The 27,360-nt window shown below is 56.3% G+C and overlaps 2 protein-coding genes and 1 long non-coding RNA gene across 6 annotated transcripts in view; all 3 read left to right on the top strand.

Moving 5' to 3' along the window:
* The window catches only part of RANGAP1 (Ran GTPase activating protein 1), a 32,364-nt gene extending 19,028 nt beyond the window's left edge, over nucleotides 1–13,336 (top strand). For 2 of the 4 annotated variants that reach the window (XM_043562713.1, XM_043562710.1), the window contains exons 7-16: nucleotides 1,955–2,113; nucleotides 3,360–3,473; nucleotides 3,893–3,992; nucleotides 4,079–4,163; nucleotides 5,163–5,349; nucleotides 6,289–6,408; nucleotides 8,427–8,529; nucleotides 9,725–9,813; nucleotides 10,071–10,192; nucleotides 12,280–13,336. In XM_043562713.1, the coding sequence (XP_043418648.1) occupies nucleotides 1,955–2,113; nucleotides 3,360–3,473; nucleotides 3,893–3,992; nucleotides 4,079–4,163; nucleotides 5,163–5,349; nucleotides 6,289–6,408; nucleotides 8,427–8,529; nucleotides 9,725–9,813; nucleotides 10,071–10,192; nucleotides 12,280–12,349 (1,149 nt within the window). In that variant the 3' untranslated portion in view covers nucleotides 12,350–13,336. Of the gene's footprint in view, nucleotides 1–1,954; nucleotides 2,114–3,359; nucleotides 3,474–3,892; nucleotides 3,993–4,078; nucleotides 4,164–5,162; nucleotides 5,350–6,262; nucleotides 6,409–8,426; nucleotides 8,530–9,724; nucleotides 9,814–10,070; nucleotides 10,193–12,279 lie in introns of those variants that run through there. The other 2 variants (XM_043562711.1, XM_043562714.1) reach the window with 2 other exon arrangements.
* A 2,659-nt stretch (nucleotides 13,337–15,995) lies between these two features.
* Nucleotides 15,996–17,125, top strand: LOC122473913. Its single transcript, XR_006294740.1, has 2 exons — nucleotides 15,996–16,581; nucleotides 16,827–17,125. It is a non-coding gene; the product is annotated as an uncharacterized LOC122473913 (long non-coding RNA).
* Nucleotides 17,126–18,168: 1,043 nt separating this feature from the next.
* Nucleotides 18,169–27,360, top strand: part of CHADL (chondroadherin like) — a 12,239-nt gene continuing 3,047 nt past the window's right edge. Inside the window, exons 1-5 of the mRNA XM_043562707.1 lie at nucleotides 18,169–19,458; nucleotides 20,967–21,135; nucleotides 21,683–23,383; nucleotides 23,964–24,130; nucleotides 25,000–25,198. Of these exons, the coding sequence (XP_043418642.1) occupies nucleotides 19,451–19,458; nucleotides 20,967–21,135; nucleotides 21,683–23,383; nucleotides 23,964–24,130; nucleotides 25,000–25,198 (2,244 nt within the window). The 5' untranslated portion in view covers nucleotides 18,169–19,450. The remainder of the gene's footprint in view (nucleotides 19,459–20,966; nucleotides 21,136–21,682; nucleotides 23,384–23,963; nucleotides 24,131–24,999; nucleotides 25,199–27,360) is intronic.

Here is a 27,360-nt window from a genome sequence, read left to right as displayed (position 1 = left end):
TTACCGTCCTTGTAAAGATCATGACATTAAAGGTTACGCCTTCTCTGCGCCCCTTCCCTCACCTTGCTGTCCCCAGTGTGGTGGGTGGGAATGGGGATGTGCTGTGGTTGTGCTAAGCATCCATCAGATGTCCTTCTGTGCTCTTGGACTTGGGGTCCGTAGGATGCCTCTAGTCTGTGGATAGAACCCAGGGAGTCTTTGAATGTGGATGGGGGAAGATTGCATGATTATTAACACTAACGTAACTAAAATGTAGTGGTTTTTTTTAATTACTTTACTTTGAGAGACAAAGTGCAAGCGGGGAGGGGCAGAGAGAGAGATTGAATCCCAAGCAGCCACCGCACAGAGCCTGATACGGGGCTCCATCTTACGAACTGTGAGATCATGCCCTAAGCCACCCAGGTGCCCTTAAGATGTAGTGTTACCTTCAGTTATGAAAGTAGACGATAAGCCTCAGCTGCTTTAGAAATGCCCACGATTGGGCACCTAGGTGGCTCAGTCGGTTAAGTGTCTGACTTCAGCTCAGGTCATGATCTCAGGGTTCGAGAATTTGAGCCCCGCATCGGGCTCGCCTGCTTCAGATCCTTTGTCCCTCCCCCTCTTGCACTTTGTCTGTCTCTCTCAAAAAATAAACTTAAAAAAAATAAAGAGAAAAGAGAAAACACCCGCCCGTGATTGTGTTGATGGTAGAAATCACAAATGTTTTCACGTGAAATAGTTGTACAGATCTACAGAAACGTTTCTCATGCGGTAGCGTCACAATAACTGCAGACTTGCCCCGAGGTGCTGTTGTCCAGTGCCTTTGTAATATGGTGAACGCATATTACTACAGTACACCTTTGGGGTTTTTTCTAACTATTTTGAGGATTGTCTTCCAGTTGAGTTGATTTCCTTTGTAGTCCTATATAATTTGTTTTAAAATTATTAAACATGCTAAGAAGGGTGCCAGGGGTTTTACCAGACCGCCGGAAGGGTCTGCGGCACAGAAAATACTGAGCAGCCCTGACTGGTAGTGTTCCTCAGTTGGCCTGCTTGTATTTGCTTGTGAACCCTCTGCGCTGTTCTGGTACCCTGGAACAACGAAAGACCCCTAGTTGGAGAGTTCTTGCAGGCCTGGCTTCAATCCTTGGTGGAAGCGGAGAGTGGGGCATGGGCTCCTTCAGAGCTCAGAAACTGGTGGAATGTAGACAGGAAGGTGTTGTTGATAGTCCAGATGACGGACGCCATGATAGTGAAAGGACAGAGTGCTCTGGGGATACAGGCAGAGCACCGGCCTGTGCCTGGGGTGGGGGTGGGGGTGGGGGCATCCTGGAAGCCCTCCTGGGAGAGGAGGTATCCAAAATGAGAGGTATATAGGAAGACTGCATAGGAGTCAGTCTACCAAGAAGATGCCAACAAACAAGGACACAGAATGTTCCAAGCAGAGAGAAGGGAAGTGTCAAAAGGTTGGGATGAAGAAAGGCTAGGTGGTTGGGGAAGACCTCGCCCCCTAGAAAAGGAGGTAGATGTGGGGTACCAGTCGTACCGTGTGAACAGGGCAGGAGAGCCCCAAGAAAGACAGGCCCAGTGGAGCTGCAGTGTGCAAAGAAGGACCAGGGCAGACTCCTGGGCCAACACCCAGGGTCCTCCCTGTGTGGAGGACACCAGACCCAGAAACTTGTGTTCTGTGCTGTGTGACCCTGCACAAGTTACTTAGCCTTTCTGATCCCTAGTCTTTGTCTGGTGGAGTTCCTAATCCCAGGTCAGTCTCCCTCATGAGGCTATGGAGGGGATCAGATACAGCCATGCCCAGAGTTCTGCTTTGAGATCACCCAAAATATCCGTGGACAAGCCCGTGCCCAAGTGGATGGCAGCCTCTCCCCGTATCTAGTGTGTAGTGCCACCTTCCTACCTACTGGATGTCCCTGGAGCTCGGGAGCCCACCACTCTGCTCTGTCCCTCCTGCCCCTCACAGATCATCGGGACTCTGGAGGAGGTCCACATGCCACAGAATGGGATCAATCACCCCGGTGTCACTGCCCTGGCCCAGGCTTTCGCCATCAACCCCCTGCTACGGGTCATCAACCTGAACGACAACACCTTCACTGAGAAGGGCGCTGTGGCTATGGCCAAGGTGAGGCGGGAGTGGCAGGGTCAGAGAGCAGTAAGCAGGGTCTGGCTGCTGCCTTTCTTTTGTTTTTTAAACTTATTTATCTATTTTGAGAGGGAGATAGCAAGGGAGGAGCAAAGAAAGAGAGGGAGAGAGAGAATCCCAGACAGGCTCCACACAGAGCCCACTGTGGGGCTCAAACCCATCAACCATAAGATCATGACCTGAGCTGAAACCAAGAGTTGGATGCTTAACCGAGCCACCCAGGTGCCCCTGGCTGCTGCCTTTTTAATGCACGTATCAGCAGGTGAGCTGCTCTGCCCACCCACCGGACGTGTACCTCATGGGTACGTTACAGAACAGGCCATGTGTCAGAAGCTTACCTGCGCTCTCTTTGGGCAGCTCTGAGTGTCCATACTGCCTTCCTCCTGAGCTGCCTCTGTGTAAACCCAGCTGTTGGTGCTGGATTAGTTCTCAGAATCTGCATGGAAGATGGTTCCAGCCCGACTGCTTTTCTCATTGATTCTTTGATCAGCTATTTATCGAGCCCTGTCCAGTGCCCAGCCCTGTGCCAAGTGTGGGCCATGCAGAGTTGAGTCAGACTCTGCCTTCAAGGAGTCCCTAATTCATGGAGGGAGGGGAGAGGCCTGTGACAGTGCGGGGCTGTGAACGTAGGGCTGTTTGGGTGTCAAGACCTCGCTGGACCCTAAGACTCCACAAAAGCCTAGTCCTGCTGCTGTGGGGGATTGGCAGAAGCATCTGCAAGTGTAGGGGAAGTACAGGAAGTTCAGATCAGACTTAGGGCAGGCTTTCTGGAAGAGGTCACATTTTGGCCAAGTTGTATAAGACAAATGGACCTTGGACAAAGGGGTGTTTCAGGCGAAGGGATCAGCAGCATGGGAGAGGGTCCTGGTTTGAAACAGGCAAGGTTCAGGAGGTGTCTGAGGGTCAGACGATAGGAGAGGGAGGCAAAAACTCGTGGCCTTGCTGATTCTGAGGCTCTCCCATGAGTAATAGGCAGCCATGCAGTGTTTTAAGCTAGCGTGCAACTTGGTCAGATTTATGCTTCAGGAAGGTTCTGGATAGAACAGAAGTAGAGTGGAGGGAGGTTAGCCAGAGGCCAGGAGGTGACAAAAGCTGGTGAGGTGCTGAGAAGGCCAGACTGGATGGAGGAGGACAGTGTGGCGGCTGACACAGGGTGTGCCGTTGGCCCTCAGAGGGCTGCTGGGGGGCCTACACCCTCACTCTGGCCTTTGCTTCCTCCTCGCAGACGCTGAAGACCTTGCGGCAGGTGGAGGTGATCAACTTCGGGGACTGCCTGGTGCGCTCCAAGGGTGCTGTCGCCATTGCAGATGCCGTGCGCGGGGGCCTGCCCAAGCTGAAGGTGCCGGCGCCACCCGTGTCTTCCCCTCGGGTCTGGGCTTCCCCCACACTCGGGGTTGCCGCCGTGGGTGGCAGGGGTGTGGTCTTTAAGGCCAGGTGGGCCTGGGTTTGTGGCTCAGCCCTGCCACATCTCTCTCATTTTGTGCAATTCTCTTCACCTGTGTGATGTGAGCCGCAGTTTCATCGTTTTGGAAATGGGAGGAGGGAGCAATGGAGGTCATCATAGCATAGTGTAAGAGAGCGCCTTGAGTACCTGGTGCATCGCTAGCTAACTGGCATTATTATTATTGTCGCTGTCACTGTGCCCAGCTGGAGCTCAGAGCCTGCCTTACCCTCCCTTGGGGAAAACAGGCTTCAGAGGAGAACGTGGTCTCCTGGCCTGTGATTCTGCTGGCCTCTACTCCTTTCTCTTATTTTCAGGAGCTGAACTTGTCGTTCTGTGAAATCAAGAGAGATGCTGCTCTGGCCGTTGCTGAGGCCGTGGCCGACAAGGCTGAGCTGGAGAAGCTGGACCTCAATGGTAATAGGAGTGGTGGCCTTGGCCCACGCCTGCCGGGCGGGCCCTGCTGCCCATCCTGACTCTCCGTTCCTCCTCTCCGCGAGCAGGCAACGCGCTGGGAGAAGAAGGCTGCGAGCAGCTCCAGGAGGTGCTAGACGGCTTCAACATGGCCAAGGTGCTGGCCTCCCTCAGGTAGGGAGCTGTGGGCTGTGGTTCTCCTTTTATTCATTTAGGAGCCATTGTTTGAGCCCCTCCTGTATGTGTCAGATGCTGTGCGAGGCATCAGGGGCGCAAGGATAAGACAGTGAACGTTTCTGACTCGTGGGACTTCATTCTGGCTGGACGGGCGGCCAAGAATGATTAAGTTCCTGTATGTTCAGAGACAGTGAAGGTCTGAGAGTGGTCACCCTTTGGAGTGGGTGAGGTGGGGAGGCTTCTGAAGGGATGACCTTTGGTCTGAGCTGACAGATGGGGTAGAGTAGCAGTGAGGTCAGGGCGGCGATGGGGGTGTGGAACCAGACTTGGAGACAGAGTTCAGAAAGGAGGAGGTTGATGCAAGAGAGCAGGGAGTTCAGGGTTTGCGGAGCCACATGGGCTGTGGCCATGGCCGTGGTGGCAGGGCTGCCTCCTCCGTGTGGGTGGGAGTCAGTTTGCGTCATCAGCACCTGCTCCCTCTGGCCTTCTGGCCCCCAGGTTGGCTTCATTCACCTGTCAGACCCTCACTTGTGTCCCCTCAGTTCTATGCCTGTGTTGCTGCTAGGAACTGGGGGCTCAGATGGCCTTGAGGGGCTCACAGTCCCAGAAATCCCCATTTCCCCCCCCTCCCCCCCAGCCACAGCTTCCTGTGAGCAGTGAGATACAGCGTCTCAGCCTGGGCAGTATTCATGCCAAGCCCTGGGCCTCAGCTGTGACGGACTGTTCTCTTCCTTTTCTGTCTCCCCAGTGGGGGACTACGGGCGAGGGTGGATATGTGGTTTCTCCGTGTTCACAACATGGGCTTCCCTGGGTGATGAGAGTTGGATGATGGGCTCCCTGGTGACCCACATGCCCTCACCCTGGGAGCAGCGGCGCCCCCATCCTCTGTAGGCTCCCTCCCACCTGATTGGGGTCTGTGGGTTGTGGAGCCAGGCCTCAGAGCCAACATGGGCCTCTGGGCAGGGAGGGTCTGCTTTAGCCAACTCCCCTCTGCAGTGACGATGAGGGTGAGGATGATGAGGAGGAGGAGGAGGAAGAGGAGGAAGAGGAGGAGGAAGAGGAGGAGGAGGAAGAAGAGGAGGAAGAGGAGGAGGAAGAGGAGGAGGAGGAAGAAGAGCCACAGCAAGGGCAAGGAGAGGAGTCATCCACACCATCAAGGAAGATTCTGGACCCAAACAGTGGAGTGAGTTCCTTGTCGTTTGGCAGGATCAGAGCCCTGGTTCTCGAATATGAAGTCCTGGGACATCTTCACGGGGGCGGTGGGTGTGGAATCCACTTAAGTACATTGGGTGCAAACTATTTTTGAATGCGCACCCCTGTAAGTGAAAAAGGAAAAGTCATCCCAATATAGCTGTATTCATCCATATTTATATTTATCCCAGTACAGATGCGTTTATTCACTTACGCATCATGATGTGATTATAGCATATATGACGCGGCTGTACCGTTTAGTATGAAACATACATAAATATCTCTAAAAGAAGAGAGTAAAAAATAGGCATAAATAGAAATTCTTTTCCTACCCATCTTGGCGACCTGCAGGGACAGCCCCCCCTTCTGGAGACTGGTCCAGCTTGAACACTCGGTGTCCCTTCGCCTCGCCAGGAGGGCTGGTGGAGTCAGGGCTACCGTGTCCTTTTCCTCATACGCTCCTGACTAAAAACTCTGGCGAACCACAGGTTGGACGAGGACCCCCACACTCATGTTGAATTTCACTTTTTCCCTGGTTTATGGAAGCATTTCGACAAGTGGCCAGACACTTTCCAGTTTTTAGTTTTTCTCTGGGCACCTCGCTAGCAGTGCTTATCCGGGCTAGACTCCAGTTCCTGGTGGGGTCCACTTTGGCCCCCACGCACTTCTTACATCACTTCTGGGACGTCGTATGTCCTGGCAAGGAGGCGCCTGGCCTAAGGAGGTGGCTTGCCCCCATCCCAGAGGCTCCCATGCTAGGAGCCAGCAAGGGCCGGCCTCTGCGGGCCCCTCACCCTTTGGGGGCTGCACGTGAGTGGGAGGAAGAATCCAAGACTCTGAGCCTTGACTACCTAGAGCGAAGGTTGCATGTTCTGGGTGAGGAGTCTGGGTTCGGACCTCCACAGAGCCACCTGTGCCGCCTGTCCCTCAGGAGCCAGCTCCCGTGCTATCCTCCCCGCCTCCTGCAGACGTCTCCACTTTCCTGGCTTTCCCCTCTCCAGAGAAGCTGCTGCGCCTTGGGCCCAAGAGTTCCGTGCTGATAGCCCAGCAGGTAGGCGGCCACGCTTCCAACCTCTGAGCCCAGCGTGCCGTGGAGATGGGGATGAGCAGAGCATGGGATTGGGAGGGGACACTGTCAGCGGGAGTGGGGACTGCCAGGTGCGTTTGTTTAAGTGTTATTTATTTATTTATTTTTCGACATCAATAGGCAAATTTATTGGTGGCAAGAAATTCCAATCAATACTAATCAGGCTCAGCTGGCTCACTTTTCCTTGCTGTTTTTTCTTTAACTTGTTTTATTTTTTATTTTTCTAAATTTACATCCAAATTAGTTAACATCTAGTGCAACAATGATTTCAGGAGTAGATTCCTTAGTGCCCCTTACCCATTTAGCCCCTCCCCCCTCCCACAACCTCTCCTGTAACCCTCAGTTTGTTCTCCATATTTATGAGTCTCTTCTGTTTTGTCCCCCTCCCTGTTTTTATATTATTTTTGTTTCCCTTCCCTTATGTTCATCTGTTTTGTCTCTTAAAGTCCTCATAGGAGTGAAGTCATATGATTTTTGTCTTTCTCTGACTAATTTCACTTAGCATAATACCCTCTAGTTCCATCCACGTAGTTGCAAATGGCAAGATTTCATTCTTTTTGATTGCCCAGTAATACTCCATTGTATAGATATACCACATCTTCTTTATCCATTCATCCGTCGATGGGCATTTGGGCTCTTTCCATACTTTGGCTATTGTTGATAGTGCTGCTATAAACACTGGGGTGTGTGTGTCCCTTCGAAACAGCACACCTGCATCCCTTGGATAAATGCCTAGTAGTGCAATTGCTGGGGTGTAGGGTGGTTCTATTTTTAGTTTTTTGAGGAACCTACCTACTGTTTTCCAGAGTAGCTGCTCCAGCTTGCATTCCCAAGTGTTATTTATTAAGTGGTCTCTGTGACCCACATGGGGCTCGAACCCACGACCCCGAGATCAAGTTGCATACCCTTCCTTCAGACTGAGCCGGCTAGGGCCCCTCCCCCACATTTTAAAAATACACATAAAGGAGTGTGACCAGTGTATCTGTCAACCTCCAGAAGTGGACCCCGCCACCGGGAACACACTTGGGCTGCAGGAAGGGCAGGCCTGCTGCACCTAGTGACACCTGGGGCATTTTCCCAGCACACTCGTGTGCACACACCTAGGCTTCCTTCCTGTGTTCTAGAACAGCTGTCCTGCCCAGGGCTCCTGTGGAGGTCACGTGCTTTAGTGTGCCCTTGCTCCCGCCTCACTCGTTTGTTGGTTCGCTGGCTTGTTCATCCATTTGTTCGCTTCCTCATTCCCTGATTCATATTGAGGTGACTGTTCAGTGCCTCCTGTCGGCTAGGCACTGCTCCGAGTACTTAGACATGGTTTCATTATGTAACCCTCTGGGCAGCCCAGAGCGTAGACCCTGTTACGCCGGGTTACACCTGAGACAGCAGGGTTTCAGAGAAGTTAAATGATAAATACAGAGAAATAAAATGTGTCCGCTCTCAGAGCTGGCTTGGCCTTTTGGCTGACTTCCTTTTCATGTTTTCTCTGTTTCTTTCCCTGACAAATGAGATTAAAGGCCCACTTTTTCATGTAATACCATTCGCCATCTCCTGTGTCGGGAACCATGCCTGCTACCCCAGTGAGTGGATATAGCACTCAGACACTGTTTCTGGACATTCACGTTGCTTCCACCTGTCTCCACCCCAGTGAAGTTAGGTGAAGTTAAATTTCCTTGTGTTGAATGACGTCTAGCCTATATCCTGGATTATTTTGTTCAGGTTAGATTATAAGAAGAGGAGCACTGGGTCACGGGAATAACCCATTTTAATACTGATGCACTCCCCCTGTATGCTTTGCATACCTGCCATGGACCGGACCATGCTTGGCTCGAAGGGGACAGTGTGGGCGCGAGGCAGGACCCATCTTTGCCCACCAGAGGCCCGTGTCTCACCAAGGCCTCTTCCAGCCAAGCCAGCAGCAGAGTGCAGGCACATCTTCCCTGGGGCTCTGGCCCCTGGTGACTAGCCATTGTCTCTTGTGTTCTCAGACTGACACATCTGACCCGGAAAAGGTGGTCTCTGCCTTCCTGAAAGTGTCGTCTGTGTTTAAGGATGAAGCCACAGTGAGGACAGCAGTGCAAGATGCAGTAGGTAACGTGGGGTGGGCGGGGCACGGATGGCCCTGCCTTCTTGCTGCATCAGGGCTCAGATGACATTTACGGTGGCTGGAACCCCTTGTTCCAACATTAAAGTATGTACTGCTCTCCACCCCCTCCTACCTATTTTGTTGGGTTCCTGCCACGGAGTAGGCTGGCTGCTCTCCTATTTTTTGCAGATGGGGCAACTGAGGCCTTTCCAAAGCCATACAGTTACATACAGTTAGAACTCAGCCAGGCGTCTGCTGTAGGAAGACCAGATAGTCACAGCCCCAAGGCCCTGATGGGAGCAGTCCTCTCAGAGGAGAGGCCATGAGAGAGCTGAGCTTTTGTCCTCACCTGAGCCTCTGCACACAGTCCCCTCCACCTGCAACCCTGGAGGATGCCTGCTTTCCCCATTTCTTTCACCAGGCTTCCCAAGATCTCTGGTCCTGTCATGACTCTCCCTTACTACCCCTTTCCCTGTTACCTCCATCATAGCACCTGTCACCTTCCACTTGACCACGCATGTCTGAGCTCTGCAGTGTGGTCAGACTTGGGAAGGCAGACAGGGAAGGAAGGGCCCAGCACGTGGAGAAGGGTAGAGAGGAGTGGAGAAACGTGATGCTTTCTCCTGGATTGGTGCCCTGTGGGTGGCATCGAGGCAGGAGGGTCAGTGGCGAGCAAGGCTGGGTAGGCTGGCGAGGCCCAGACGGAGTCACTAAGTCTGCTCCCTGAGGTCCCATCCCCATGAGCACTGATGGGAACAAGTAACCTGAATTGTTTCCCAGAACAGCCTAGCACGGAAGTGTGTGCCCACACGGTGCCTATAGACCCTCGGCCACTCCTTCCCCTCCCTTCTCTGCTCATTCCCCCTCACGTCTACAGAACCGCTGAAATCTCCCCCAGGGTGATCTGCCTCACTTAAACTTGCCCCCTGCCTGCCCCGCCTTGGTTGTGCAAGGTCCCCAAGCCCTTTTGCAGTGTGTGAAGTCAGCATGAGAAGGACAAGGTGTCAGAGCTGGTAGGTTGAGCCCTTCTCCTGGCTGTCCCCTCAGCCTGGGACCACGGTTTGCTGCCCTGTGCTCACCTGATCAGTGCAGAAGAAAGGACCCAACCTGTGTGTGCCAGAGCTACGTGACCTTGGCTGGTGACCAGCCATTTGCTGCCACGAACTCATTTGTGGCCCCATTGCTGCTTCTGTCTTGCAGATGCCTTGATGAAGAAGGCCTTCAGCTCATCCTCCTTCAACTCCAATGCTTTCCTCACCAGGCTTCTCATCCACATGGGTCTGCTCAAGGTGCAACTTCAGGGGAGGAAGGGAGTACACCTGCCCACCCACCCACCCTGTCCCACACCTTGAGTCCTGTCGGGGGACCTGTCACCCACCCTGTCTCTGGGTCTGCTTAAGCAGCCTCGCCTTGGTGATGGGATTCAGCTTGACCTTGGCCATGGGACTCTCTGGGCAGGGGGCTGGTGGTGGAGACCTACAGCACCCCAGACCCCGGTGGCCCTGTAGCTCACTCACCCTGTTTGTGCTCTGTGTTCCCCTTACAGAGTGAAGACAAGGTCAAGGCCATTGCCAACTTGTATGGCCCTCTGATGGCATTGAACCACATGGTGCAGCAGGACTACTTCCCCAAGGCCCTCGCACCCCTGCTGCTGGCATTCATGACCAAGTGAGTGTGCCCTCATTGGCTCACACGGCAGCCGGTTCCGGCGTCTGCAGGCCCCTCGTCAGTGCAGGCTTCCCTGGCCTGCACGTTCAGGCCTGTGAGAGACCCTCATGCCTCCTGGGCTCTCAGCATCCATGTTTCAGTCTCTCCTCCCCTGTGCCAGGCTGAGGACAGGGGCCTCAGGAATAGTGTCTTTTCCTGAGAGAGAGAACGTGGAAAGGCCCCTATTTTCCAGACGAGGAAACAGCACAGGAGGGGAGGAGTTTGCCCATGGTCGCCCTGGTGCTCAAGGTCCTGTACTCCGGGATGTGTCTGCGAGCAGTTCTGTGTCCATTCTCTCAGCTACAGGGCTGAGGCTGAAGGGGCCTGTCACACCCGTCTTCCGCAGCCACAGGCCCCTCCCCTGCGAATGCCAAATGCCCAGAGACCTGGAAATCTTGGCCGCGTCCTGGAGGAGGGTCCTGGCTCCTGGTGGGGCAGTAGCCATAGCTGGATAACAAGGAGCTTTCAGACTCCAGTGCCCACCAGGGATGAGTCAGAAGGCTTGTCCCCTGCTCTCACTGGGGCCCTGTGTAGCCCCAGCCGACCTCTGGCCCTCCTCAGGCCTCAGTCTTCCCATCTGCCCCACCAAGTTGCTGAATGAGGTGGTCCCTGGGGGCTCTGACCACCCGTACTTACCGTGAATCCGGTGCTTTGGGAGGGAAGTGGGAGTGAGGCAGGAGAGCGACAGAAACTCCCCCTCGCCTTGGCGGGGGGGTGGGGTGACATACGTGTGGCTCGTGCCATCGGGTCGTGCCTGGGTGTGTGAAGCGTCGGGGGTGGTCTGGCTCAGGGCACAGTGAGGAACGCTGGCTGGCTTCTGGGACTGTTCGCACCGTGGCCTCTCCGCCACCGCGGCATCTTGCGGTTCCCTGCGCACAGCACTGCCTCCTCAGGCCTCACGCTCTCGCATGTCTGCCCACCTGCCTGCCTCCACACCTGCCCCTCGCCACTGCGGCTGCCCAGGCCACCCATTCTGTTGCAGGTGGACTGGCCCGAGTGAAAAGCCGGGCTGAGGGGTGCCAGGCGGGCTCAGTCGGCGGCGCGTGCGATTCTTGATCTCGGGGTCATGAGTTTGAACCTCACGGGTGTAGAGCTGAGTGCGTGGCCCCTCTGCCAGAGTCCAGCGCGAGCCCTCACCGTGGCCGCACGTCTCATGGCCCCGACTTCCCAGCAAGCTGCATTCTCCCCATGCCTGTTCCCACAGCAGGGGACATCGCCTTGACCCCAGCTCTTAGCTCGCTGGAGCATCTCCAGTCAATGGCCCTAGTCCCTGCCTTCCCCCCACCCCACATAAGTCCAGCTCCTTTTGTCCCCTTCAGCTTCTAGTCGGCGTTTTTCCCTTGGGCCGCCTTTTATTCTGAGAAGAAGCCCTTGCCCTTGTTGGTCTGTCACAGGTACCTCCTTCAGCCGCCTGCCCGCCCTCAGTGCAGGCCTCGGTCTATACCACTTTAAAACGGGGATTTATAAAAGCTGTCCCTTAGATCTTCTTTGAGGTGACCGAGTGGCCTTGAAGTGACAGGCACATCTTTCCTCCCTCAACTCCTGGCCACATGGTGTGGGGTCTCACAGCTGCGCTAGACTAAGGTGTCTATGGGCTGCGGGTCCTGGCTGCGCCCCACACTCGCCTGGCACCCTGGATGTCTCGCCCACGTTCTTCCTGTGTAGTGATGTTAATGATCTCAATGGTGACAGTGGCCAGCCCGTTACTCGTGAGGGCCCAGGTGGCACTGTAGGGTCTGTGAGGACGCCCTGGGAAGGGCTGCCTGGTGGAGAGCAGAGGCCTGTGTTCTGGCCAAGTCTGGGCTGAGCGGCCTTGGGTGTGCTGCCACCTCTGAGCTTCACCCCCCACTCCCGCCCGCCCCCGCCTCCTGGAAAAGTCGTCCTGAAAGTTAGAAAACTGGATGCTGGCGTGTTTTTAGCCTCAGAAATGGCCCCCACTCCCTCTCCATAGGTGGGAAACTGGCCCCTGCTGCAGCCTGAACTCCCTGGGCCCCAGTGGTGTGTGTCGTGCCCTCCCACCCCCCGCACTGACCCTTCTTTCCCCACAGGCCCAACGGTGCCCTGGAGGCCTGCTCCTTTGCCCGCCACAACCTGCTGCAGACGCTGTACAAGGTGTAGATGCGAAACCGACCTCTCCCCACCCCTTGGCCTGAACCAGTGACTTGGGAAGGGACTCAGATGAAGGACTCTGGCCAGAGGCAGGGAGGGTGTTTGTCTCGCGCGTCATGTCAGTCCCTGAGTATGTGTGTCGGTGTGGTGTGTGTGCAGGTGTGTGCTTCCTGTTGGGGTTTGGGTTTTTAATGTCTCCCTGCTGGACTGTTCCTGGTCCCACTGGAGAGGAGCTGGCCCGCCCCCCCCCCCCCCCCCCCATGAAAGGGCTGAGAGCTGCTCTGCCATTAAACTTGTTACCACCTGAGGGCGCTCTGCTGATGCGTGCCTCCAGTTCCAGGCCCTGTGGCGGTCCCCTCCCACCTTGCCTTCCTTACCCTTCTGGGCTGCGCCAGCGCCTAGGGAATTGCGGTCTGTGCACTGTCCCCTCCCTCTGTGCTGTGGCCGGGCTGCGCTTCATGCCCTGCCTGGGGCTGCTCACTTAGTGCTGCCTTTGCTTCCTGTCACTAAGCCCTGGTCCTAAAGCCATTGTCATCCCCGTCGTCCATCCCTGCTGTATTGATTTCTGCAGCCTGAGGGGCAGCGACTGCCACCGTCGTGGGGCTGTGGGGCAATCAGTAGAAGGCAAGGCCCTGGTTCCTGTGCCACGTGGACAGGAAGAAAAGCCAGTGGCAACACTGGGTGTCTAGGAGCAGGAGTCGCGGGTAGATGATGCTGGCTCCAGACCCATGGGGCCTGCTCCTGGCTGCTGAGATGTCTGTGACTGGCCCGAGGGCCACGCTGGAGGGGGCTCTTTGGCTGGCCCAAGTCTGTTCTCCGGCCCAGGGGCAGGGGCGGGGCCCACTGAGCGGGAGCTGCAGCTCGGTGCTCTTAAAGGACCCAGACAGGGTGGGGACTGGGCTGGAGCTGCCCCCTGACGCTCTGTGCTTTCCCCTTTGTGCTCTTTGTGTGTCTGGGCTGTGCCCGGGGCTTCACAAATAAAGTCATGTGTGGCAACTGTGGAGACTGAAAAGTCATTCAACCCTTAAGTGGGCGGTTCTCAGGGCCTTAATGCCCAGAGTCCCACCTCCGTCTGTACGGGGTTGTCCATCGCCAGAGGAGCTCCTGTGCCAGCCTTGTCCCGTGGGGCAGCCTCTCCTGCCCAGGCCCAGATGTATCCAGTTGTGCCAGCTCCCCTTTTAACAGCTGGCTGGTTGGTGCTCAGCAGGGGACAGCCATTCCTGGGGGCCAGGGAGGGTGGGAGACCCTTCCTCTCTGGGCACTGAGGGCCCTGAATTGGGCCTGTTTCCATCTGCTCAGCACCATCTTACCCTTGACCTAGCCTTTGGGCTGCTGGCCCCTGCATCACTCCATTTATGGACCTAAGCCAGACACTGTCCGGATTTTGCCATAAAACCCACTGGCTGCACAGTCAGGAGCCTCCTGGGTCTGTCTAGCAAGGTCACCTTGCAGGGTTGAGCTTGGCTGGGAAGCCGCCACAGGGTATCAGGCTCCAGGGCCTGGAATGGAGGGCACCTCCCTTGGGGGCCTTCCCTCCTCCCTTTGCTACACGTGGTACAAGGACAGCTAAGCAGACCCTCCTTAGGGCCCTCCTTAGACAGCAGGCACACTTGGGGAACCCGTGTCTCCCACAGGATTGAAGAGGCCCCTCCAAAGTTTCTTAGGGGACAGCACTTCCTTCTTGGCTGTGCACCACTCAGGCAACATCTTTTTTTTTTTATTGTTTTTTTTAATGTTTTATTTCTTTTGAGAGAAAGTGCGAATTGGGGAAGGGCAGAGAGAGAGGAAGACACAGAATCTGAAGCAGGCTCCAGGCTCCGAGCTGACAGCACAGAGCCCGATGTGGGGCTCGAACTCACAAACCGTGAGATCGTGACCTGAACCGAAGTTGTCACTTAACCGACTGAGCCACCCAGGTGCCCCTTTAATGTTTATTTTTGAGAGAGAGACAGAGCATGTGTGGGGGTGGGCGCAGAGAGAGAGAGGGAGACACAGAATCCAAAGCAGGTTCCAGGCTCTGAGCGGTCAGCACAGATCCCGATGCGGGGCTCGAACCTGCAAACTGGGAGATCATGACCTGAGCTAAAGTCAGACACCTAACCGACTGAGCCACCCAGGTGCCCAGGTAACGTCTTTCTTGACCAGGTGGTGGAGGAGATGCCTGTGCCTTGCCCTCCTACCCTCCATGTGAGGCGATGTGGCAGAAGGCGGGTGGATGTGCAATTGACCCCCACCCCTTTGTTAGGCCCTGTTTTGAGCTCTGGGGCCACAGCCGCAGCTTTGGGCGGGGGTTCCCACTGTGGTGTAGGAGACCAACAACGGTGGTCCAGGGTCAGAATGGTGGGCAGTGAGGCCAGGGAAGTCTTAAAGAGTTAGGGATGCAAGACCTGAGTCTTCAGATTCGAGTACAACTTCTCACGAGTGATAATTGAACAGAAGGAGAGACTGAGGTTCAGGGCTGAGTTGGGGCCTGGCTTTTCCCTCCAGGCTGCCTGGAGCTGGCCCTTGGTGCCTCCTAGGTTACGTGAGTGTGAGCTTTGGTCTGAGAAGAGCCCCACAGATCTCACTTAACCTTGCAGCGGCTCAGCACTCCTGGCTTCTTGGGGCCACACACTGAGGAGAATCCTGTGGTCCCAGGAATGTAGGCCCAGCCCTACTCGGTCCTTCAGACCAGCTCCAAGGTCAGGTCTCCACTGTGTACCGAGAGAGCTGTGTAGCCTTTGGAATTTTTCTGACTCAGACGCTCCCAAGAGCTACAGCTAGTCCCGAGACTGCACAGGCTCCGGGTCCCTGAGCACCATGACTTGGAATCTGCAAGGGCAGAGGTGCCTCAGCCTAGACGGTGCGTAACCGCCACGTACGAAGGGCCCGCTCAGCACCGGGCTGTTCTCACAAAGGGAGTTCAATCATGGGCTTGGGGCTAAACCAGCAATAGTTCCATTCTGAAGCTCAAACTAGTAAACCCCCAGGAAGCATGGCCAAAGGGTCTCCCAAGCAGCACTTCCTGATAACAAGAACCCAGAAAGGCCTCTGGCCAACATCAGGAACACGGGTCAGATGCAAAGCTATGCAGTATAGGGTTGGACGACTGAGAGCCAACGCATCAGCTCTAGCCACATGCATACCACGGATGAATCCGGATGTCGGGTGAAGATCTTCAGCATATGCTTGTATGTGATAAACCCTGCATTCAGGGCGGGCGGTGGTCTGGGGATGGCAGGGGCCAGGATGGGGTGGAAGCACAGTTGTCTGCAACGTTCAGAGTGATCCTCATCCATCCATTTACCAGCCATAGTTTTTTTGTAAGGAAGTAGAACACAAGAGCATTTAAAAAAATTTTTTTAGGGGCGCCTGGGTGGCTCAGTCGGTTGAGCGTCCGACTTCGACTCAGGTCATGATCTCGCAGTTTGTGGGTTCGAGCCCCACATCGGGCTCTGTGCTGACACCTCAGAGCCTGCAGCCTGCTTCGGACTCTGTGTCTCCCTCTCTCTCTGCCCCTCCCCCGCTCACATTCTATCTCTCTCTCAAAAAATAAATATTAAAAAAAATAATTTTTTAAATGTTTATTTTAATTTTGAAAGAGAGCATGTGTACAAGCTGGGGAGGGGCAGAGAGAGGATCCCAAGCAGGCTCCACGATGTCAGTGCAGAGCTCGATGCGGGGCTTGATCTCATGAATTGTGAGATGAGATCATGACCTGAGCTGAAATCAAGAGTCGGACACTTAACTGACTGAGCCACCGGATGCTGCAACACAAGAGCATTTTCTGACACGCCAAAAGCACAAGCCACAAGGAAATTTGCCAAAATAGAACGTGAATAACAACCAAAAATCCCATGAGAACTGGCAAGGTGATAAAGTACAAAAAGACACTGTGACTTACATATAAGGGTTAGTGTTGAGAATAATACATCCAATTGGAAACCGGGCACAGGATATGAACAGAGTTCACAGGTGATGAAGTGTGAAAAGCAAACAATGTTACTGGTAATTAAGGAAATGAAAACAAAACCACAGAGGCATCATTTTGGACCAGACTGGCAAATGTCACGTAGAGGTGACATCAGGAAAGCAATGAATCTCCTACATTTTGTATGTCACTGGAGGGATGTCAAACTAATAAAACCACTTTAGATAACAATTTGGCAGATACTAAAAAAGGTGAGGGTATGTGTAGCCTGTGACCTCAAATTCCATTTCTAAGGATCTACCTTAGAGAAACCGTTTTGTGTGTATACGAGGTGACAAATTATTTTTATTAAAAAAAAATTTTTTTTTTCAACGTTTATTTATTTTTGGGACAGAGGGAGACAGAGCATGAACGGGGGAGGGGCAGAGAGAGAGGGAGACACAGAATCGGAAACAGGCTCCAGGCTCTGAGCCATCAGCCCAGAGCCTGACGCGGGGCTCGAACTCACGGACCGCGAGATCGTGACCTGGCTGAAGTCGGACGCTTAACCGACTGCGCCACCCAGGCGCCCCCGAGGTGACAAATTATAAGGGCAACTTAATAAAGGATTCCAGGAAATTAATAACCTAAATGTCCACATCGGGAAAAGAATGGTTAATTACAGGGTGTGCATGCAATGAGATAATCAGCAGTTAAGGGGCGCCTGGCTGGCTCAGTCAGAGCACGCAACTCTTGGTCTCGGGGTTGTGAGTTCGAGCCCCATATTGGGTGTAGAGATTACTTAAAAGCTTAAAAATTTTTTTCTTAATGTTTGGCAGTGAATACAGCAGATGCAGGAGCTGTCTGCATTCATGTTAATAAACGAATTTCACTGAGCGCAGAGTGTGATGTGAGGCTCAAACTTTCATGAACCATGAGATCATGACCTGAGCCCAAGTCAGATGCTTAACCAACTGAGCCACCCAGATGCCCCGATTGTATTAAGTAATCTCTATGCCCAACATGGGACTGGAACTTACGACCCCAGGATCAAGAGGCACATGCTCCACCGACTGAGCCAGCTGGGCACCTCTGCAATATATATTCTAAAATAATTCAGAGGGGCTCTTGGGTGGCTCAGTCAGTTAAGGACCCGACTCTTGGTTTCAGCTGTCATGATCTCATGGTTTGTGGGTTCGAGCCCCACAACGGGCTCTTCCCTGACAGTGTGGAGCCTGCTTGGGGTCCTCCCCCACTCTGCCCCCACCTGTTCATGCTCTTTCTAAATAAATAAGCTAAAAAAATAATTCAGAATATATAGAGTTCCTACAAGTTAATAAGACTATAGGAAAACGAACAAAAGGTTTGGGGGCTTCACAATAAAGCATATGAATAGGTGTTTACTTTCATTAGTCTTCAGAGAAACGCGCATTCGAATCATCCCGTAATGCTGTCCTACCCTCACTAGGATGGCTAAGGTACAAGACAGACCATAGCAAGCACTGGTGACAGTGTGGAGCAACGGAAGTCCCACACTGCTGGGGGAAAGTGTAAATCGATACAAACACTTTGAGAAACTTTGGCAGTATCCACTGAAGCTGAAAATAAGCATATTCTAACACCAGAAGTTCCACCTGTAAGTATATCCCGACAGAGACAGGTCTCGCCATGTTCTCCAAAAGACACTCAAACATGGGAAACAGCGCTCTCCATAATAGCCTCACCCTGGAAGCAACCCAAATGTCCAAGAGTGGAATGGATTGTTGCCTGGGTGGCTCAGTCAGTTAAGCGTCCAACTTCAGCTCAGGTCACGACCTTGTGTTTGTGAGTTCGAGTCCTGCATCTGGCTCTGTGCTGACGGCTCAGAGCTGGAGCCCGCTTCGGACTCTGTGTCTCCCTCTCTCTCTCTGCCCCTCCCCTGCTCGTGCTCTCTTTCTCAAAAAATAAACATTAAAAAAAAAAAAAAAAGGTGGAGGTGAGAATCCTCTGCCTAAGCAGGGAAGAATATTTTAGCACTGGCGTTGTTTAGAATCGTCAGCCAGCACGTGATGACAATAAAAAGCAAACCAGTGGGTCTCATTGCATTGAAGTTCCCTACGGACAGCACACCCCCTTATTGCCTGCATCTGGGGCAGATGGCTCTCCTACCTCTGCCCCCATGCCACTGCTGTGGACTATTTATGGAATGGAGTGCTGAAATGGTATATAAAGATGAAAATAAACACATTCTTAAAATATGCATCACAGATGAAGCCCACAGACATAATGTCGAATGGAAAAAAAAGCACCTAGAGGAGTTCACACTCAGTGATGCCACTGGCATGAGATCTGCTGAGTGAAATAAAGCACATGCAGAAGTCTGAGTGGTGTGGCGCCATTTCTGGTTCAAAACAAAACCAAACCCAAGCAAACTGAATAATGACAGAAGCAAATGCACCAGAAACATGGATCTGAACAATCCCAGGATATGTTGAAGTTTGCTATGATTGAGATGAACTTTGCAAGTGTGTCCAGGAAGGTAAGTATTTGGACATTGTTTTTGCAGTATCGTTTGTAACAAAGTTGGAGGCGACCAAAATCTCCAAGATTAACGGATAAGCGGAGTTGCCACCTGTATACAACGGAATATTAGACAACAGTTAAAACACGACTAAGAAGAATCAACCAGGATCACTCCTGATAATTTGATGTTAGGTGAAAAAAAATTGCAGAATATTGTCTGTACGGTGTTAAACACTGTATATAAATGTGTGAAACAGAAAGGACTGAGGTAACCATTCTTGAGCACCTACTATGTTCCAGGTACCTTCCTGGACCCCCACGGCAACCCTGTGAGCTACTTACTAATATTGTTTTTCACAGAGCAGGGAACTGAGGCTAGTGAGGGGCACCCCGACGGGACAGCCCACAGCTGGGAGGGAGCCCAGGGCCGGGACCCACAGGCTGGCCGCTAGAAGCTCCCTGCCAGCCAGCCCAGGATCAGCTGCCCAGGCTGGGCTCTCAGGCCCGGGCCACCATCCGGAGCCCTGAGCCGGCGCCGGGCAGGAGGCCCTGTAACTCCAGCCGCCGCTCCCGCCCCTGCCCGCCCCTCCTTCACCTCAGCCTCCGGCTGGACTGCCCACAATGCCTCCCATTCAGCCCTGTCCCTGCTGCCAGGCCTGCGGGCCAGAGAGGGGGGCTCCCGCGGCATCCAGGCCGACTGGCAGTGTGAGCCGGACGGCATGGAGGGGTGAGTGTTTGGGCCCTGGGGGCAGAAGGGGCTGTTTAGAGAAGCTGAGGGGCTGCGGGCAAGCTCCTGGCCCTCTCTGGGCCTCTGAGGGCTTGGGGGACAGGGGCTATGGGATCTGCTGGGGGGAGAGATCCCCCGAGGGTGTCCCTGAAGCGGTTTCTGAGGAAGATGGTGAATGGAGTGCAGCTGCTCCAGCGAGCTCCCGTGGGCTAGTCCTCCAGGGCTTGTCTGAGAGCTCAGCAGGCCTCTGAGCCCTGGACGCTTGTCCCTGAGGGATCTGCCCCCACGGGCCCCGTCCCCTGTCCACCCGGAGCCTCGGCCTCACCCCAGGCTCTGGAGGATGTCACCGGCCCCGGCCTTCTAGAAGACTGAACAACAGATGGTGACCATCGGTGAGCGGAGCTGGGGAGGCTGAGGGTGGAGGCCCGGCCCAGAGGCTGTGATGTGAGCTGAGAACAGAAGGAAGAGCTGGGCGAGTTAGGTGTCGGGTGGCGAGGAGGAAGGTCTGTCATGTGTGTTTATGGTCAGGGAGCCGAGGGTGACACTGGACAATTTGAGCGCATTCCAGGTGGGATCAGGAGTCAGGGCTTTCCACCAAAGGCCGTGCAGAGATGCTGGAAGGTTCTCAGCTGGTGGCGTCAGGGCCCATCTGCATTTTGGAAAGTTCCCTCTGGTTGGTGGTGGGCAAAGCATGGGGTGGGGGAGCCAGGAGAGCCCTGGGGCACAGTCATCCCTAAGAAGTGACAAGCAGTGGGTGTAGTTGTGAGGCCAAGGGGTCCACTTGGGTAATGGGTGGAGAAGTTGGGGGACGATGGACAGGTAAGGGGACAGAGCTGCCCAAAGCACAGCCCAAGCCCGTCTGTCTGCTCAGCTCCCCCACCCCAGTCTGAACTGGAGCGGTGGCAAAGATGAAGGGACAACAGGGGCGTAAACAGAGGCCCAAGCCTCCTGCTCACCTGCCAATTAAGGCTCCCTGAGTCTCTCAGACCCAATACCTGGTCCCCCAAACCTTGCGTTACAAACTGGGGCCTGGCCTGGTTCCCCCCTGGCTGCCGGGCTGTCTTCTCACTGTGGGTGCCTGTATGCTCCCCGCCACCGTGGAGCTGGCACCACATCTGTCTGAGGCCTGGCTGCCTCTCTCTCTGCCACCCTGACACTGGGAGGCCCCAGCCTTCCCCTGGACCCCGGAGCCTCACCACAGCCCGGCACACCCTCTGAGCCCTTGGCTCATCCTCACATTCAACAAGTACTCATCGAGCCATGGGGCAGATAGATGGTCGAAGGGACTTGCCAGGTCTCCTTTCTGAGCCTCAGTTTCCTCCAGCGTTAAACCAGGCTGCGAATGGAGCCTCTGCCACACGGGGCGTCGTGAGGCTCAGGGCAATGACACTTTCCCTGGGGCCAAAGGAGAAAGACGTCCGAGGGGCTCTGGAAACAGGAGCTGGGCTCGGTGAAAGGACAGCGTGGGACATCTGCCCCCGTGAACTGACCCTCCCTCCCCCTCCCAGGCCCCAGAGCGTCTCCTTGGTGCTGCTGCTTCCCCTGCTGCTGCCACCGGGCCCAGCTTGGCATGCGGCTGCCCAACGCTGCCCACAGACGTGCGTTTGTGACAATTCCAGGCGGCATGTCGCCTGTCGGCACCAGAACCTCACTGAGGTGCCAAACGCCATCCCTGAGGTCAGCGGGGTGGGGGGGGGGGTGGGGTGGGCAGGGAGGACAGCAGGGGGAGCCTGGGTTGGCACCAGTGGATCTGTCACTGCCTAACTGGGAGACCTTGGCAAGTCATTTTTCCTCTCCGAGCCTCAGTCTTCATGTCTGTAACACGGGAATAACAACCAACACTGGGGAGACGACCTAGTTAAAGTTCTATGTGTTTGGAACAAGTAGGTGACGTGTAAGATAAGTCCTGGATGAGCTACAAAGCCTGTGGGAGAGAACTGGAGAGAACAGGGGATATGCTGGAATAAGATACGGTCTCTGCTCTGTGGAGTCAGGAGCTAGTGGAGAGGAGAGAAAGTACATGGGCAGTGACAGCTCAATGTGAAAAGTGCCCAGGTGGCTAAGGAGGAAGGCTTCCTGGAGGAGGTGTCAGGGAGCAGGATGAAGAGAACGAGGGAAAGGCGTGGGGGAGAGGAGCGTCCACGTGAGGGAACGGTGCGTGCCAAGGCCAAGGTTGGCAAGGCGCGCGGGCCGCTCAGCCTCCCCCCTGCTTCTCCCCGCTCAGCTGACTCAGCGGCTGGACCTCCAAGGCAACGTGCTGAAGGTGATCCCCCCAGCTGCCTTCCAGGAGCTGCCTTACCTGACACATCTGGACCTGCGGCACTGCCAGGTGGAGCTGGTGGCCGAGGGCGCCTTCCGCGGCCTGGGCCGCCTGCTCCTCCTCAACCTGGCCTCCAACCGCCTGAGCTCCCTGCCCCAGGAAGCCCTGGACGGGCTGGGCTCACTGCAGCGGCTGGAGCTGCAGGGGAATATGCTGGAGGAGCTGCGGCCGGGCACGTTCGGGGCACTGGGTGCGCTGGCCACCCTGAACCTGGCCCACAACGCCCTCGTCTACCTGCCTGCCATGGCCTTCCAGGGGCTGACGCGCGCCCGCTGGCTGCAGCTGTCCCACAACGCCCTCAGCGTGCTGGCCCCCGAGGCCCTGGCCGGCCTGCCCGCCCTGCGCCGGCTCAGCCTGCACCACAACGAGCTGCAGGCCCTGCCGGGGGCAGCCTTGGCCCAGGCCCGCGCCCTGGCCCGGCTCGAGCTGGGCCACAACCCCTTCACCTACGTGGGCGAGGAGGACGGGCTGGCGCTGCCGGGCCTCCGGGAGCTGACGCTGGACCACGGCGCCCTGCAGGCCCTGGAGCCCAGGGCCTTCGCCCGCTGCCCGCGCCTGCACACGCTGGACCTCCGTGGGAACCAGCTGGACACCCTGCCGCCCCTGCAGGGCCCCGGGCAGCTGCGCCGGCTGAGGCTGCAGGGGAACCCTCTGTGGTGCGGCTGCCAGGCCCGGCCGCTGCTCGAGTGGCTGGCGCGGGCGCGTGTGCGCGCGGACGGCGCGTGCAGGGGCCCCCGGCGCCTTCGAGGCGAGGCCCTGGACGCCCTGAGGCCCTCGGACCTGCGCTGCACCGGAGGCAGGGCGGAGGAGGAGGAGGAAGAGCTGCTGCTGGCGGCCGCGCGGCCCCGCGCCCCCGAGGGCGCCTCCAAGGGGGACGACGGGGCGGCCGAGCCCTGCCCGCTGGCCTGCGTGTGCGTCTCCGAGTCCCGGCACAGCGGCTGCGAGGGCCGCGGCCTGCAGGCCGTGCCCCGCGGCTTCCCCGGCGACACCCAGCTCCTGGACCTGAGGCGGAACCGCTTCCCCGTGCTGCCCCGGGCGGCCTTCCCGGGCCTGGGCCGCCTGGTGTCGCTGCACCTGCAGCACTGCGGCATCACGGAGCTGGAGGCGGGCGCCCTGGCGGGGCTGGGCAGCCTGATCTACCTCTACCTCTCTGACAACCGGCTCTCGGGCCTCAGCGCTGCTGCCTTCGAGGGGGTCCCCCGCCTCGGCTACCTGTACCTGGAGCGCAACCGCTTCGGGCGAGTGCCGGGGGCCGCCCTGCGCGCCGTGCCCGGCCTCGTTTCCCTGCACCTGCAGAGCAACGCCGTGGACCGCCTGGAACCGGGGGACCTGGCAGGCACGCAGGCCTTGCGCTGGCTCTACCTGAGCAGCAACCGCATCGCCCAAGTGGGCCCCGGGGCAGTGGGCCCGGCTGGAGAGCTGGAGGAGCTGCACCTTGACAGGAACCAACTGCGAGAGGTGCCCACTGGGGCCTTGGAGGGGCTGCCTGCCCTCCTGGAGCTGCAGCTCTCGGGGAACCCTCTCGAAGCTCTGCCGGATGGGGCCTTCCGGTCTGTGGGCCAGTCACTGCGGCACCTCTTCCTGAACAGCAGTGGCCTGGAGCAGGTGGGCACAGGGCTACAGGGGGGGAAGGGAGGGGGGCGGGCCACAAGAGGCCTCATGCAGCGTGCGTTCACTCCACAAACCCTGCTGCCCCCACAGTGCCGGGCCTGAGGCTGGGGCGTGGTGACCCTGAGATAAGCCAGACACTACACCTGCCCCCCGCCCCCCCCCCCCCCGCCCCCGGCCCAGGGAGCTTAGGGGTGGTGACAGACCGGGCAGATTTCGGTGCCACACAGGCCTGCCAGGGAGGGTACCGCCTAAGCATGGAGGAAGGAGGAATGTGGGTCCATGCGGTTGTTACACACTTTGAGGGAGGGCTGGAGCCACCAAGAGGACTTGCCTTTAGGGGGGCGTGTTCAGGCAGAGCAGAAAGAACCATGAACTGGGCCTCCGAGTGGCGTGCGAAGGGCAAGTGCTTTGGGATCAGACCAGCCTGGTCTCCATCTCAGCACGGCCCTTACTGCCCCGGCCACCTTGGGCTCTCCGCCTCCCCTCTGCTGGGAGAGCACGGGGCTACCTCCCGGGCCTAGGGGTGAGACGGGCCCGGTAGGAGCTCACGCCAAGGCCTGGCGTCTCCTTGCAGATTTCTCCCAGGGCCTTCTCGGGCCTGGGACCCCGGCTCCAGAGCCTGTACCTACAGAAGAACCAGCTGCGGGCCGTGCCTGCCCTGCCCCATCTCAGCCAGCTGGAGCTCCTTGACCTCAGCGGCAACCCCTTCCACTGCGACTGCCAGCTGCTCCCGCTGCACAGGTGAGCTCCCCAGCTGGACACCCACCAGCTGCTCTCAGTCAAGCCCCCGCCCTCTTCGCAGGGCACCGTGTCTGTGCCAGCCTGCGGCTTCCGGGGGGAGGGTGCCGCCAGAGCCCCCTGCCCTTCCCGAGGGAGCCAGAAGTGCGTGAGGTTTGGGGTAGACTTGTCTGGGCCCGGATTCCCTCATCAACAAAGCGGGAATGAGATCAATCCAGCCTAGGCGGGGGGTGGAACCTAACAAATACTTGTGGGCATGTCACTGATTTCATAGGAGAGCAGAAAGAACTCAAGTCCTTCTCTGCGATTGACTTTGGGCCTGGTGACTTCTCTGTGCCATTCCCTCATCTGTGAAGGGGATGGCAGGAACTGTGTCCACCTCATAGGCGTTCTTTGTAAGACTTACCTCGTCGGGGTCCCTGGGTGGCTCAGTCAGTTAAACGTCCAACTTCAGCTCAGGTCATGATCTCACCGTTCCTGAGTTCAAGCCCCACATCGGGCTCTGTGCTGACAGCCCGGAGCTTGGAGTCTGTTTCCGATTCTGTGTCTCCCTCTCTCTCTGCCCCTTCCCTGCTCGTGCTCACACTCTTTCCCTCTCTCTCTTTCAAAAATAAACGTTAAAAAGTTAAAAAAAAAAAAAAAAAAGGATTGCCTTGTCGGCTAGCATATATAGGTCGATTTGAACATCGTCTGGAGCGCCCTAAGCCCTCTGTAACTATTTATTACTATTCCTATCCCCTTTTTACAGAGAAGGGATTTGAGGTTTGAAGTGACTCGCTCTGGGTCCCCTAATCAGTGACGGGCTGGGCCAGGGTTCCCTCCAGAGTGTGCCCTCGCTGCCGGTTCCTGAGGATCTCCTCTCCTCTCCTCAGGTGGCTCACTGGGCTGAACCTGCGTGTGGGGGCCACGTGTGCCAGCCCTCCCAGTGCCCATGGCCAGAGGGTGAAGGCTGCGACGACTGTTTTTGAAACCTGCCCAGGCTGGGCTGCCAGGAAGGCCAAGCGGACGCCGGCCGCCAGGCCCAGTGCCAGGAGCAGCCCCGGGAAGGGGAGACGGTGGAGAGCAGACAAGGTTGGCAGGTTGGTGGGAGGCCTCGGTGGGTGGGTCAGGTTCCAAAGCCCCCAGGGTAGCAGAGGTCTGACTTCTCTTGGTCCCAATTCATGTGGTTCCAGACCTGGGCAATGACTCTGCTGTTTCCATTCGGTCGTATCTGTCCCCGCTCCTCAGCTCCCCCACCTTTGGCCGGGCCCAGATGGGTCTGTGAGGAAACAACTGCACAATTTCATCCTGTGGGACACTGGCCTTTCCGATAAGCCACAGAATACCTGGACCCGACGTGTCCCTAAAAGTAATGCCACCGTCACCGTATTTGCCGGATCATCGTTGATCCCACAGTTTCCTGACCTCCAGGGCCCAGCTCACACCTGGGACAGAGAGAGCAGGAGCGCAGGGGCCGTCGTGGCCTCCCGCTGCTCGCCGGCCACGGGCTGCACCCCGCTCCGTGTCGTTCCATCACCCGCCTGACATTTATGCTCACATCCTCGAGCCCCCGGTTGTAGCCAAGTTACGCAGCACGTCAGAGAAGGGGGAGCCGGATCCGGGTGCCCTTGACCGTGGGAACCGCTGCTGTGTGGTGGGGGGGGGGGGGCAGTGGGGGCTCTAGGGGAGAGGCCGGCCCTAAGAGGGAAAATGAGAACAGAAAAGTGGGCCCTGGGGAGACGAAGGCTCAGCCTGCCTCTGGACCTGCGTGGTGAAGACTTGGGGGGCCTGGGGTCCATTAGAAGGTGTACCAGTTCCCAGGGGCTGCTGTAAAAAAGTACCACACACTGGGCGGCTCAGGCCAAGACGTTTTTGCCTCGCTGTTCTGGAGGTTCGAAGTCTGAGATGAGGGTGTCGCCGGTGGGGCTGTGCTCCCTCTGAAGGCTGCAGGGGAGAGCCTTCTGTGCCCCTTCCAGCCTCTGGTAGCCCCAGATGTCTCTCGGCTTGTGGTGGCACCATGCGGTCTCTGTCCGAGTTCATATGGAACCTCCCCGTCCCTTCATGTCTTCCTGCCAGATCCAAGTCCAAATTCCCCCTTTTCTTAAGGGCAGGAGTCATACTGGATTAGGACTCAACCTAATGACCTTGTTTTAACTTGATTACCTCCGTGAAGACCCTATTTCTGAGGTCTCACTCTGAGGTACATCTTCTTTTTGCGGGGGGGGGGGGGGGGGAGGTTACACCATTCAGTGTTCCTTGTGAGGTAGGCTGGGAGGAAGGAACTGCTACAACCCCAAGCTGAAGGTGAGCAATTGTGCCTTTGAGATCAGATCTGGAATTGGTGTCAATGACAGTGGCATTAATCTCGGCTGACACCCGTGTGGCAGGGACTTCCGGCTAAGGCTAACGAACAGCATCAGCGTTCCCTCCAGACAGCGGCCCCGGGGGACGGCGTGTGGAGGCCGAGCTTGGCTCAGGAGCTGAGGCTGACGGGCCCAGCTGCAGGCCAGGGCTTGTTAAAAGGAAAGACCCCGCAATCCTGACTCCCTGTCCCCGCATCCGGGCTGCAGCAGGAATCGGTATGTCTGAGGCTGTCCCCTTCCTCCAACCCCTCGGACATGGAGATAATCGCCTGAACGCTAGCCCTGGCGTTACATAGGTCTTTCATTTTTATTTTGGCGGTTTCCTCCCAGGAATACAAAGGAATTGAAAGATAAGGGGCCCAGGGGTGCTTGGCCGGCTCAGGTGGTAGAGCTTGGGATTCGTTATCTTGTTTCTATGTTGGGTGTGGAGACTACTTAACAAAAGGGGGGGGGGTGGAGTGGGAAGAGAAGGGCCCTGACCTCAAGGGTCACACAGGGCCCTGAGCCCTCTTCTGGGCTGGGCGTGTTCACCTTGCTGATGGCCATGGCTGGACCACGCACGCCTTGGTCTCTTTGGAGGCCCCAAACTCTAGCGTGATGTCTGGCATGTGGAAGATGCTTCAGAAAGGAGAATGAATGAACGAGTGAATGAATGAATACCAGTTGTAACACAGCAGACCACCCTGGATTTAATCCCACTGCTGTCATTTTACTGTTGTGAATTTAAGAAACGAAGTTAGTATGATAAGCCTTCTCCTCATCCGTAAAATGGAGTTGACACGCACCTCAGGGCCCCTGTGAAGACGAACTAAACTGTGTAAACGTGTCTGACTTAGCACCTGAGGCTGTTACGAATGGCAGTTCCCTTGCTGCCCCCATCCCTCGAGTAGA

Source organism: Prionailurus bengalensis, chromosome B4 (assembly GCF_016509475.1).
Source record: "Prionailurus bengalensis isolate Pbe53 chromosome B4, Fcat_Pben_1.1_paternal_pri, whole genome shotgun sequence".
NCBI lineage: Eukaryota > Metazoa > Chordata > Mammalia > Carnivora > Felidae > Prionailurus > Prionailurus bengalensis.
Note: the sequence above shows the minus strand (reverse complement) of the source record. Positions and strands in the feature narration are given on the sequence as shown.